This window comes from Micromesistius poutassou (genome assembly GCF_964030765.1).
Source record: "Micromesistius poutassou genome assembly, chromosome: 7".
In the NCBI taxonomy this organism is placed as follows: Eukaryota; Metazoa; Chordata; class Actinopteri; order Gadiformes; family Gadidae; genus Micromesistius; species Micromesistius poutassou.
The window spans coordinates 17,402,781-17,416,767 of NC_140277.1; the positions used below are offsets into that span (position 1 = coordinate 17,402,781).

A 13,987-nucleotide genomic window follows, 5' to 3' on the forward strand; every position below is an offset into this window, starting at 1 on the left:
GGGGGAGGCCAAAGGGCTCTCGCTCACCCCACAACGCTGGCATTGATTGAAAGGATGCCATTGTTGTGGCGGGTCAGAGCTCTTGAATGGAAGGCCACGGGGTTAACACCCGCGACACATGCTCCATTCTGCACCCGCACGCTCTCGCCAAATACAATTGCTCAGACCTGACACCTGTGTGTGTGTGTGTGTGTGTGTGTGTGTGCTGGTATTTATCACGTTGTGGGGACATCAATCTGTAAACACAGTCACGCCATGGGGACCTCTTGCGGTGTGGGGACAAAAAAGCAGGTCCCCTAAAGGACAACCCTTTAAAATGAATACAGGAACTTTTTCTAAAGGTCCCTGTGTGGTTTTTAGCCATGGCCCATAACACACGTTTACCGGTAGGTGTGTGAGTGTTAGGGAGGGTGCCCAAGTGCGCCCCTAAAGGTTTGCGTCTGTAAGTGCACTCACTGCCCCAAACACGGATTCCAAATATGGTTGGGTACCGCCCACTTCCAGGTAGGTACCCCACCAGGAACCGCCCATTCATTTGGAAGGATCCAACAGTATGTTCAATTTAGAGGGGAGAAGGACCGGAAGCATAACAAATGATGAAATGGAATCGGCCATTGATCCTTCGAATCCTTCTTCACATTGTTTAATGTCCTTCCAAATAAATAGTTAATAAATTACGTTTCACAAGTCCACAAAAACACAAATACCGTCAAGAACGCAGTTTGAGTAACGCCTTTTTAAATATATTGTTTATTCCGTGCGCTACTTCACGGTGGTTAAAACGACAAGAAGACCAACTCCCGCGCTTGCCTCATCACGTGATTTCCTGTCCACTGCGTGCAGACAGGTGCCTGTTCGCTGATCTGCCAAATCGTTTGCAGTTCATTAAGGATTAACACGACGATTTAACGAGATAATGACAGAAGAACTTTTTCAAAGGAGCAAAGGGGAAACACACGGTAGGTACTTTGGCATGACAAACCAGTATTACCAGTGTTCATCCCTCAAATGAACTCTAATTAGTTAGTTGGACAGCTAGTTAAATAGCATCCAGCTGCAGCCCCGGAGCCGAGACCTATGGTGACGATTTGCGTCACAGTCGACCCTCAACTGCCCCAGTCGAGTTTTTCATCGTTCACTTTTGGAGTTTTAAGCTAAAAATGGACAATGTCTTAATACCTCGAGCTGCTACGCCACAGGCCCTGGCTCCGGGGCTGCAGCTGGATGCTACTCTACTACTACAGAGAGGTTAATTGTACTTTAAAGGACAATTCCGGTATATTGAACATTGAGCCCCATTTCTGGTTTGTCTAGGATGAAATAGAGTTGTTGACACCGACATTTGGACCTTTGGTCCTGTCTCGGGTATTTGGCTCATTATAGAATCGCCCCTGCCTGCGTCAAAATGGCTGGTGAGTGGCGACGTGCATGCCAAAACCTGTCCTTAAACCAACCCTAAACGTTCGTTTTCAGAAATGTGCAATTCACCGAGTGGTCAGTGGTGTTCGTTGATGCTCCAAATCAAGTATCTTGGTCAGTTTTTGTCGTGTTTTATTGCACATTTATCGCATTTTGTACATCCCAGTGATTTATGTTGGAAGACTCCGTGCTCGTTGGAGCACGGAGTCCCTTTCCGTTTCCGGAAACGGAAAGGGTTGTAGTCTTTTCGCTCGGTTCTCCGTATCAACAGTAGGGCTATAACCGAGCGAAAAGACTACAACCAGCCTCCCTTTCCGTTTCCGGCCAACAAGCACTGAGTCTTCCAACAGAAATCAATGGGATTTACAAAATGCGATAAATGTGCAATAAAACACGACAGAAAATGTATTTCATTACGATACTTGATTTGAAACGTCAACGAACACAACTAACCACTCGGTGAGTTGCACATTTTTGAAAACTAACGTTTAGGGTTGTTTTAAGGACATGTTTGGTCATGCCCATAGCCAGCCATTCTGAAGCAGGCAGGGGCGATTATATAATGAGCCTAATACCCGAGACAGCACCCATAGTCAACATTTCGATGTCAACCACTCTATTTCATCCTAGACAAACCAGAAAGGGGGCTCAATGTTCGAAATACCGGAATTGTCCTTTAAGGATTACAAACGTTACCTATCAGAACTATTTTACAGTTTTTTTCCAACCAACTAGGGCCAGTCGCATTGTCATTTAATTCAGTGTGAAGGGGTTTAACGTAATGCAAACGAAAAACGTTTAAATGTTTTAACAGTGTTAAAAGAGTAGTGTATCTCTTTGTGAATCTTAAAGGGGAGGGAGGAGGAGTCTGCATACAGCAACAATCCCTTTCTCCTCCATGTTCATAATATCATCCAGAGGCACACACAGCTTTTGGCCGTGATATTCTATTATATAGATATCTATTATATTATATATTTATAATGGGCAACTGCAATCACTGTCCTCCATGCTGTGGTTCACTCTGGCATGCAGGGAGTGAACGCTGAAAGTTCAAAGATTTCAACCTGAGCGAAGTGCCACTGGGTAGAGAGTATCTCCCCTACTAAACTAATTTTTTTTTTAAATGTCCCTGCAGTTTGAAAATGGCTCCACGCATCAGTCCCCTTAATGATGCCAGAAATCATGTAATTGCAAAGACGGACAAAACGTGCATGTTAGATGTGCAGTACATCAATGCATTGAAAGGTAAGGTGTTACATGTGGGGATTTCTCAGTTAATAATTGCTAACATATACAATATTTATCAGATGACCATCTAATGCAAATCTTCAGGATACAATAAATATGCACTAAACTAAAACATACCCCAATAGATGGCAGCAGTTTTTACATGCAATTACATGTCAAATCAGCTGCCATCTATTGTCCGTTTTTGTGTTATCAATCCTTTTTATACAGTGTGCATTTGGAAAACATATTACGGTTAACTTTTTTAAAAACCAGAATGGACATGCTTTCTTGTTAAAGATCCAATGGCATTCTACTTTATGAATGCTTTTATATAGCTCTTAGTGGGCCCCTAATACAGTACTTGAAGACGTTCAAGAAATTCATCCTTGGTGCAGAATTACAGCCACTACGAGCCAGTCCCACAATGAGCTTTCCACAAACGGGCCGTTTTTAGAGGCGGGTCCAGGTGGAGGGTGGGGGTGTGGCCCTGAGCAGCTTGCGGCCACGGTACCATGCGCTAGTGTTTACAGTGGATGTATCGCAATGGCGAGGCACACACAGCATTTGGCCGTGTTCTGTAAATATTCTAGAGCACTCTGGGTGCTCCAGCGGGAGTCATGGAGCTCTATAACCTAAATAATATCATATTAAACATATATCAATATCATATAATATATTATGGCCAAAAGTTGTGTGCGCCTCCAGACGTTATGAATCTCAAACTACTCCGTCAGGTTCTCCGACGTCTCTGGTTCTTCCACATCAATCTGAACTAGTCTGAACCGCACACACACACACACACATGTGGCGCTCGCAGGGTCGTAGCTCATTATCTCATTGGGGAGCCAAATTCTCTGGGCGGGCACAGCAGACAAAGGGGAGGTAACCTGGCCCCTTATGACGACATATGGGGCCAAACTCAATCGGTGCGTCTGAGCTTTGTTTTTTCGAAGGCAGAGCAGGATACCTAGTGCTCGTTTTACACCTAATGCCATTTCTTGCTACTGGGGGACCATAGGCAGGCTAGGCTAACTCATATAATGTTAGAAAACCTAATAGTGTCATTTTCATGCCATGGGACCTTTTAATGTGGAAATGTTTTTTTTACAGGACGTGGTGTATTTTCAAAGGGCTCAATTTCCCAAGGAGATTTCGTTCTTGAATATAGGGGAGACAGGATTTCTGATGTTGAAGCCCAGAGAAGGAGGCGGATATACCACCAATCATGTACTGCATTTCTTTTCATGTTTAAGTGGAGAGGGAAAACATGGTGGTAAGTATTTAAGTTGCACCTATACTATACTCTATACTATAACTTAGGTGAGGCTCTGATTTTGTGGTATACATTGTCTGTTAAATATGACTGAAGTTGACAGGCGATAACTGATTAAGCCATGTGGTCCTGCATTGTAACTATATTTGTCAGGAATCAGAGTATACTTCGAATGTAACAATTATTTTTCAATGAATTTGAAAATGACATTTACGTGATGTTTTTCCCCTTTCCTCATGTTTCATCCTTTTAGTATCGATGCCACCAGAGATGATGGATCACTTGGGCGCCTGGTTAACGACGAACACAGGCGTCCAAACTGTAAAATGAAAAATATTGATGTAAATGGTAGCCCACATCTTTGTTTGTTTGCCCTCATGGATATAAAACAAGGAGAAGAAATTTCATACGATTACGGAGGTGAAGACTGCCCATGGAGAACAGAAGTATGTGGCGCAACTACACAGTTTACATAATGTATCAAATAACTATTTAAAAATGTTTAACTCATTTGTTTATTACTACTTGAGTGAACATACAAGTGGCCTAAGTATCTTACAAATCCATGATTTGTAAGTAGTAAATGTAAAATAGCAACAGGAACAAACAATACGAGTTATCTCATCCAACAGATTTTTTTTCTGTGACAGTCATCAAACTGTTATACAGTGACGTCAAATTATGTTACTTGTGCTTTCATTTTGTAAATGATTGTCATTGTGAAATGTATGTCTTGCAGACAACCACAGTTGGAGCAAATGCACTGCTGGTGGAAGATTTGCGTCCTGTTGTCCTGGCAAATACTGAAGTGGATGATGCTACTCATCCAAACATCACTCAACAGGTATATTCATGTTTATAACTTCAAATGTAATTATTCTCTCAGCCTTGCTTTTTTAGTTTTTGTGTTTAAAGGTAGCCAAAATAGGAAAGTATAAGATGTATGGTAGTGGGATATTTAAAATGTATATGAACCTTCTGAGGTTCTTTCTTTCTTGGTTTATTACTCTATTCTGGACACTCACAACGTCCCCCACAGCAAGTCTTTTAGTTAGTGTTTGGCTAGAAGCTAGGGTGAAACATTGGAGACAACTGGTCCCCACAAGGAACATTACAATGTGTTTGAAATGTCTCCACAAAGCCTGTTATTAAAGAAGTGTGAATGTAGAGAGAGCTGGGCTGGGCAGGAACAAATATTTTGACGGCAGCAACAAATATTTTGACTATGAATGTGTAGTTTTTCTCTGCGGCCTGGTGTATATCGGCATGCATCTCATCCAAGAGATTGTCTGAATCATTTCGTCACTCTTAATCATGTTTTACAGTGGGGTCATCAAATTGACATGTTTCTCATGTTTTTAGATTGTAAAATATTCATTGTGAAATGTGTTTTTTTCTTACAGACGACCGAAGTTGGAGACAATGCCATGCTGGAAGGTGACTCGAATCCTGTCCTGTCAAATACTGAAGTGGATGATGCTACTCATCCAAAAATCACTCAACAGGTACATTCATGTTTATCACTTCAAATGTAATTATAGTCTCTCTTAGCCTTGCATTTTTAGTTTTTGTGTTTTAAAGCTAGCCTAAATAGGATTGGAAGAATATTTTGGTGTTGTTCTGAATTAAATGAATACAGCCAAACAGTTTAATGTAATGCCACTATAAGATGTATGGTAGTGGGATATTCAAAAGATATTTTAACCTTCAGAGGGACTTTTTTTCTTGGTTAATCATCACTCTATTCTGGACCCTCACGACGTCCCCACAGCACGCCTTTTAGTTAGTGTTTGGCTAGAAGCTAGGGTGAAACATTGGAGACAACTGGTCCCCATAAGGAACATTAACATTGTGATTGAAATGTCCCCACAAAGCCTGTTATTAAAGAATTGTGAATGAAGAGAGAGCTGGGCTGGGCAGGAACAAATATTTTGACGGTAGCAACAAATATTTTGACTATGAATGTATAGCTGTTTTTCTCTGCGGCCTGGTGTATATCTGCATGCATCTCATCCAAGAGATTGTCGGAATCAGTCGTCACTCTTAATCATGTTTTACAGTGTGGACATCAAATTGACATGTTTCTCACATTTTTAGATTGTAAAATATTCATTGTGAAATGTGTATTTTTACAGATGACCGAAGTTGGAGACAATGCCATGCTGGAAGGTGACTCAAATCCTGTCCTGTCAAATACTGAAGTGGATGATGCTACTCATCCAAAAATCACTCAAGAGGTACATTCATGTTTATCACTTCAAATGTAATTATAGTCTCTCTTAGCCTTGCATTTTTTGTTTTTGTGTTTTTAAAGCTAGCCTAAATAGGATTGGAAGAATATTTTGGTGTTGTTCTGAATTAAATGAATACAGCCAAACAGTTTAATGTAATGCCACTATAAGATGTATGGTAGTGGGATATTCAAAAGATATTTTAACCTTCAGAGGGACTTTTTTTCTTGGTTAATTATCACTCTATTCTGGACCCTCACGACGTCCCCACAACACGCATTTTAGTTAGTGTTTGGCTTGATGTTAGGGTGAAAGATTGGAGACAACTGGTCCCCATAAGGAACATAACATTGTGTTTGAAATGTCCCCGCAACGCGCCTTTTAGTTAGTGTTTGGCTAGAAGCTAGGGTGAAACATTGGAGACAACTGGTCCCCACAAGGAACATTAACATTGTGATTGAAATGTCCCCACAAAGCCTGTTATTAAAGAAGTGCCAACGTAGAGAGAGCTGGGCTGGGCAGGAACAAATATTTTGACGGCAGCTACAAATATTTTGACTATGAATGTGTAGTTGTTTTTCTCTGCGGCCTGGTGTATATCGGCATGCATCTCATCCAAGAGATTGTCGGAATCAGTCGTCACTCTTAATCATGTTTTACAGTGGACATCAAATTGACATATTTCTCACGTTTTTAGATTGTAAAATATTCATTGTGAAATGTGTATTTTTACAGATGACCGAAGTTGGAGACAATGCCATGCTGGAAGGTGACTCAAATCCTGTCCTGTCAAATACTGAAGTGGATGATGCTACTCATCCAAAAATCACTCAACAGGTACATTCATGTTTATCACTTCAAATGTAATTATAGTCACTCTTAGGCTTGCATTTTTAGTTTTTGTGTTTTAAAGCTAGCCTAAATAGGATTGGAAGAATATTTTGGTGTTGTTCTGAATTAAATGAATACAGCCAAACAGTTTAATGTAATGCCACTATAAGATGTATGGTAGTGGGATATTCAAAAGATATTTTAACCTTCAGAGGGACTTTTTTTCTTGGTTAATTATCACTATTCTGGACCCTCACGACGTCCCCACAGCACGCCTTTTAGTTAGTGTTTGGCTAGAAGCTAGGGTGAAACATTGGAGACAACTGGTCCCCATAAGGAACATTAACATTGTGATTGAAATGTCCCCACAAAGCCTGTTATTAAAGAATTGTGAATGAAGAGAGAGCTGGGCTGGGCAGGAACAAATATTTTGACGGTAGCAACAAATATTTTGACTATGAATGTATAGCTGTTTTTCTCTGCGGCCTGGTGTATATCGGCATGCATCTCATCCAAGAGATTGTCGGAATCAGTCGTCACTCTTAATCATGTTTTACAGTGTGGACATCAAATTGACATGTTTCTCACGTTTTTAGATTGTAAAATATTCATTGTGAAATGTGTATTTTTACAGATGACCGAAGTTGGAGACAATGCCATGCTGGAAGGTGACTCGAATCCTGTCCTGTCAAATACTGAAGTGGATGATGCTACTCATCCACAAATCACTCAAGAGGTACATTCATGTTTATCACTTCAAATGTAATTATAGTCTCTCTTAGCCTTGCATTTTTTGTTTTTGTGTTTTTAAAGCTAGCCTAAATAGGATTGGAAGAATATTTTGGTGTTGTTCTGAATTAAATGAATACAGCCAAACAGTTTAATGTAATGCCACTATAAGATGTATGGTAGTGGGATATTCAAAAGATATTTTAACCTTCAGAGGGACTTTTTTTCTTGGTTAATTATCACTCTATTCTGGACCCTCACGACGTCCCCACAACACACATTTTAGTTAGTGTTTGGCTTGATGTTAGGGTGAAAGATTGGAGACAACTGGTCCCCATAAGGAACATAACATTGTGTTTGAAATGTCCCCGCAACGCGCCTTTTAGTTAGTGTTTGGCTAGAAGCTAGGGTGAAACATTGGAGACAACTGGTCCCCACAAGGAACATTAACATTGTGATTGAAATGTCCCCACAAAGCCTGTTATTAAAGAAGTGCCAACGTAGAGAGAGCTGGGCTGGGCAGGAACAAATATTTTGACGGCAGCTACAAATATTTTGACTATGAATGTGTAGTTGTTTTTCTCTGCGGCCTGGTGTATATCGGCATGCATCTCATCCAAGAGATTGTCGGAATCAGTCGTCACTCTTAATCATGTTTTACAGTGTGGAGATCAAATTGACACATTTCTCACGTTTTTAGATTCTAAAATATTCATTGTGAAATGTGTATTTTTACAGATGACCGAAGTTGGAGACAATGCCATGCTGGAAGGTGACTCAAATCCTGTCCTGTCAAATACTGAAGTGGATGATGCTACTCATCCAAAAATCACTCAACAGGTACATTCATGTTTATCACTTCAAATGTAATTATAGTCTCTCTTAGCCTTGCATTTTTAGTTTTTGTGTTTTAAAGCTAGCCTAAATAGAATTGGAAGAATATTTTGGTGTTGTTCTGAATTAAATGAATACAGCCAAACAGTTTAATGTAATGCCACTATCTTTTAACCTTCAGAGGGACTCTTTTTCTTGGTTAATTATCACTCTATTCTGGACCCTCACGACGTCCCCACAACACACATTTTAGTTAGTGTTTGGCTAGATGTTAGGGTGAAAGATAGGAGACAACTGGTCCCCACAAGGAACATTAACATTGTGTTTGAAATGTCCCCAAAAAGACTGTTTTAGATATATGTAGTACTCAAGATGTCGTAATATGTAGCACAAAAAGCAGACTCAATCTGGAGTTCTAAGGCACAAACTAACATGATATATCTACACGATCGCTGCCTATGTCATTTCCCTGGCAGTGGTGATTAAGACAACTCCCATGTTACTTCTCGACATCATCAAACTACGTTATTTATTTTAATTATTGTTTTGATTGTGCCAGACAGCCACAAAATTATATAATTTAAACCAATAGGTATTTGATTCAGCTGCAAATACTATGTTAAATGTTGTTTGTTCTGTTTTTATGTACAGATCCCAAATGAAAAGGAGATTTTTGTACCAAGACTGAGACGGACTAAAAGTATCATAGTAAGTTCTCGTGGCAAAAACAACATTCAAATGTTCTTAGTGTGGCTCAACCATATATAAATATTATATAAAATCTACACTTTCTATATTTATATAAATGTAAGAAATTGTATATATCTGTATGGCTCTACTGTATGGAACTTGTTTAGGGCTTCAATCAATAATTTTCATTATCAACTATTCAGTTGATTATTTTCTCAAGAAATAATTGTTCACATTTGTTCTGTATAATACCAGAGAAATACAGATGAAAAATAGCCTCTTGGCTAATTCTGGCGCATTTACAGTAATGTTATTAATGTGCACTGTCCCTGTTTTCAAATAAACTAAAATAAATAATAAGAACAGTTTAAAATGGGCCTAAATAAAAAGTGATGCACGAGTCAATGTCATCCAATGTAATTTAAGATCTACTGTCCCAAAACGTAAAAGATATTCAGGTTATTCAAATGTAAACGACAGCAAAGCAAATTCTCTCACTTACAATACCTGAAACCATAAAATGTTTTGCCTTTTTCTTAATTTTATTTCACTTACAACTAAAAGTATTGTTCCCATTTACTTTCTGTTTTTAGATGAAACAAACCGGTCTTGACGATTCTGTTCAACTATATGACTCCACATCAGGGAGTTCAGATGAGTACATTCCAAATACCAGCTCCGACAGTGAAGATAGCGATGTTAGCCTTAAACCATACCGAAGGACAAAAATGCAGTCTCTTGATTACTTACTGAATGACTCTGACTCAATGAGTTCCCTTGTTTGTGACACCACGACATCGGACCACATGACCTTTGACAGCCAAAGCCTTACATCTGAAGCCACTGGAGCAGAAGAAGAACCCAGTTCAAGTCTGAACAAAAATTATAGTATTGTTGTTGGTGCATGTCAAAAAAGATGTGGGAGCAGAGTGTACGACAAGAAACATTATTGTTTGTATTGCTCTAAGCCTTATGCAAAGATGGCAAGGCATCTAGAAAGTGCACATGGAAAGGAATCTGACGTGGCAAAATCTCTTAGCTTTCCAAAGTGTTCAAAGGAGAGGAAAATGCAGCTAGATTATATTCGTAACAGAGGAAACTATTCTCACAATGCTGCTGTTATGGAGTCAGGAAAGGGGGAACTAGTGCCATTTAAACGACCACCTAAAAATGCGCAGGGAAATGACTTTATGCACTGTGCATACTGCCAAGGACTTTTTACAAGAAAAGTCTTGTGGCGGCACATGCAGAGTTGCAGACTTAAACCTGGATCAGTCATTTCCAAACCAGGAAAAAACCGTGTCCAGTCTATGTGTACATTCACAGGGCCTGTGCCTTCACTTGTCAGTAAAAAACTATGGGGAGTAATCAGTGCCATGAATCCTGGCCCAATCACAGATCAAATAAAAAGCGACCAAGTCATTATTGTTGTTGGGCAACACTTGTTAAACAAAGGTGGGACATCAGATAAGAATCAACAGTGTGTTCGAGAGAAGATGCGAGAAATGGGAAGGCTGATCTACAATGCCAGGAAAGTCACCAACCTAAAAAAAATGGAAGATCTCATAAATCCTAAAAATTACATGGAGACAATCAAAGCTGTCAAGAAGACATGTGGGTATGACAGTGAAACAAACAAGTTTTTGATTCCATCACTAGCAACCAAACTTGGGAATGCTCTTGTTAAAGTAAGCAAACTTTTAAAGGCTCAGGGTTTAATCTCAAACAACAATGAGCTTGCAAAGAATGCTAGCGAGTTTCTAGATGTCCATGGTGAAAAGTGGAATGAGATGATCTCAGCTACAGCATTGAGGAACATCCGGGAAGCAAAGTGGAATGTGCCCACTCTCATGCCCTTTACTGAAGACGTCCAAAAAATGCATATGTACCTCAGTCAAGTCCAAGATGATTACTTCAGTTCACTCTCTGAACGTCCCTCTACAAAATCCTGGCTAGAGCTTGCAAAGGTCTGTCTGACCCAGATAATTCTATTTAACCGTCGCAGGGAGGGAGAGGTGGCAAGCATGCCCTTATCTGCATTTTCATCAAGAGACACTTCTGACCCGCATGAGGATGTGGACTGGGCACTGTCTGAAGTAGAAAAAAAACTATGCAGACACTTCTCAAGGATTGTAATCAGGGGAAAACGTGGTCGCCCGGTTCCAATTCTTCTGACTCCCAAAATGCTTTGTGCACTAGAACTGCTTGTTAAGCAGAGGGAGGCTTGTGGTGTTCTCAAAGACAATTGTTACATGTTTGCAAGACCAGAAGCTATGACACATTTCCGAGGTTCAGACTGCATCCGTGGCTTTGCAAAAGTCTGTGGTGCGAAATGTCCCAAGTCACTGACATCGACAAGACTAAGAAAGCATGCCGCAACTCTTTCAACTGTGCTGAACATGACAGACACAGAAATGGACCAGTTGGCCAACTTTCTAGGCCATGATATTAGAATACACCGGGAATACTATAGACTACCTGAGAAAACCCTGCAACTCGCCAAGATCAGCAAACTTTTAATGGCACTTGAGCAAGGAAGATTGGCTGAATTTCATGGAAAGAACTTGGATCAAATTGGGATAGATCCAGATGGTAGGTTTTTTTATTTTATTTATTTTTTCTTTGTTTTGATCAATGGTACATTGCTAACTTTGTATGAATTCCACAGAAAAGGTTCTTGAAAGTGAAGACGAAAGCATACAGGAGGCAAACAGTTCATCTACTGTTGATGGTATGTAATGTCAGTTGTAAGTGTCATTTGGGGAAATATGGTATTACTATTTGGGAATTGAAAGCTAAAATGATGCAAAGAATCGAACATAATCCATGGCGTACCTTAATGAAACGCAAGTTCTTCAAAAAACACCTGACTGGCCTGCTCAGGTAAAGTTGGCACTTGGTCATTTCTAACCCATCAACAGCTTTAATGATTGAATGCACTGTATTGTACTATATGCATTGTTTTCACTAAATACAACAAACATTCCTGCAAAAAATCAATTTGGTATTGTCAGCAAGCTATAATATATGTAAAGTATGTGTCTTTCTGGTAATGTTGAATTTTGATTATTTTCCATAAAACCATCAGCAGAAGTGACTCCTCACACCGAGAGCCCTGAAATGCCACCAACCAAGAAACGCAGACAACGGCCGTTGGTTGAAATGCCGGAAGAAGTCGGCGCTATGAGGCCTTCCTCCCAAGGTGAACTCTTTATACATGTCTTTCGTATGTCAGTAAATTGTCTGTTCCTTTTTGGAAATGGATAAAGTTGTATCAGTTTTAACAGCACTATCAGAATATAAAAAGAAACTGTCCACCTTTTTGAATGACTGACCACCATCTAATATCTAATTTTGTCAATGAAATTCATACATTTTTATTTTCAAATCCATCACCCTCTGTCCAGCTTAACTAAACAGCTGTCAGTAAGGTAGTGTAGATAGTGTAGCAAGATCAACGCTACTACTGGGTTCAATGGAAGGGATAGCTTTTTTTATTCAGTGATTGCATGGAGTACCGCAACCTCTGATAAACAACTTATATATCAAAAACGTCACACAGGAGTTATCAAACTTTGTCTTACTCTTTTACCTATGAAACTGTTAATCTGTTGTTAATGCTATGTATTGGGGGCAGGTTGGGGGATGAATTGTCATTAGTGTATTTTCATAGCATATGCATATCATGGGAGGATTTATGTAATATCTGTTTGGAAATTGAAAGCTAAGATGACGTAAATAATCGAACATAATCCATGGCATACTTAAATCAAACATAAGTCCTTATAATGTACTTGTTTTCACTAATAATACAACAAACAGGACAAAAAGGACATCAATTGGGTCTTGTCAGCATTCTATAGTACATGTAAAGTATGTGTCTTTCTGGTAATGTTGAATTTTGATTATTTTCCATAAAACCATCAACAGAAGAGACTCTCCCTCACACCGAGAGCCCTGAAACACCACCAACCAAGAAGCGCAGACAACAACCTTTGGTTGAAATGCCGGAAGAAGTCTGCGCTATGAGGCCTTCCTCTCAAGGTGAGAGGAAGTGTCTACATTTTCTATGAGACATGTCTATTTTGCTCAATGTCAAATCTAGCAGCCTTGCAACAAACTCCTGCAAACACAGGATCAAAAAGGTTGATAAGAACATGATAAATTACAAATTCACGTTTTCATGAATGTATAAAAAGTGAGCCCAGACAGTGATCAGATTGCATTATTTATTTGTATTCCTTTTATCTGTTCTTTTTCCCCAGTGTTGAGTTCAAGTGGCAGAATGCACAAATCACTGTTTGACTGAAAATGTTATTTTATCCATAAGTAGAGTGCACATAGGTTTACTTTTCTTCTTTCTTCTAGATGCTGGCTTATTCTGTATATCAAATTCCAGCACACATTACTGACCCTTTGAATTACAAATCAGTTGTTTTTTTTGCCCACTTTAAGGTAAAGCTGCAAAGAAGAAAAAACCCTGGCAGCCGAAGGAGGTCCAGGCAGTCGAGAGGCACATGACTCGCTTCATCACGTCTTGCATTGTACCTGGGAAGAGTGATTGCGAGAAATGTTTAAGGGCTGAACCAGAAGCACTACAGAACCGGGATTGGCAGAACCTTAAATTCTACATTAATAACCGAATTAAGTCCTTCAAAAAGAAGTGGCAATGAAAATTGTTTAACTATTGACATTTTATAAAGTTATAAAGAGTAAATAGAGTCTGACAGAAGTTGAGTTATTATAG

General features: G+C 39.5%; 1 protein-coding gene across 1 annotated transcript; it reads left to right on the forward strand.

Annotated features, from left to right (window-relative positions):
- Nucleotides 1-2,485: 2,485 nt before the first annotated feature.
- On the forward strand, nucleotides 2,486-13,962 carry LOC311350836 (uncharacterized protein). Its single transcript, XM_084470926.1, is given in 15 exon segments — nucleotides 2,486-2,667; nucleotides 3,763-3,925; nucleotides 4,179-4,371; nucleotides 4,665-4,769; nucleotides 5,329-5,430; nucleotides 6,061-6,162; nucleotides 6,892-6,993; nucleotides 7,622-7,723; nucleotides 8,455-8,556; nucleotides 9,202-9,258; nucleotides 9,834-11,888; nucleotides 11,890-11,971; nucleotides 12,329-12,442; nucleotides 13,171-13,284; nucleotides 13,696-13,962. Coding segments are annotated over 15 exon segments (3,714 nt in total). The 5' UTR covers nucleotides 2,486-2,564; the 3' UTR covers nucleotides 13,914-13,962.
- The last annotated feature ends 25 nt before the right edge of the window (nucleotides 13,963-13,987 follow it).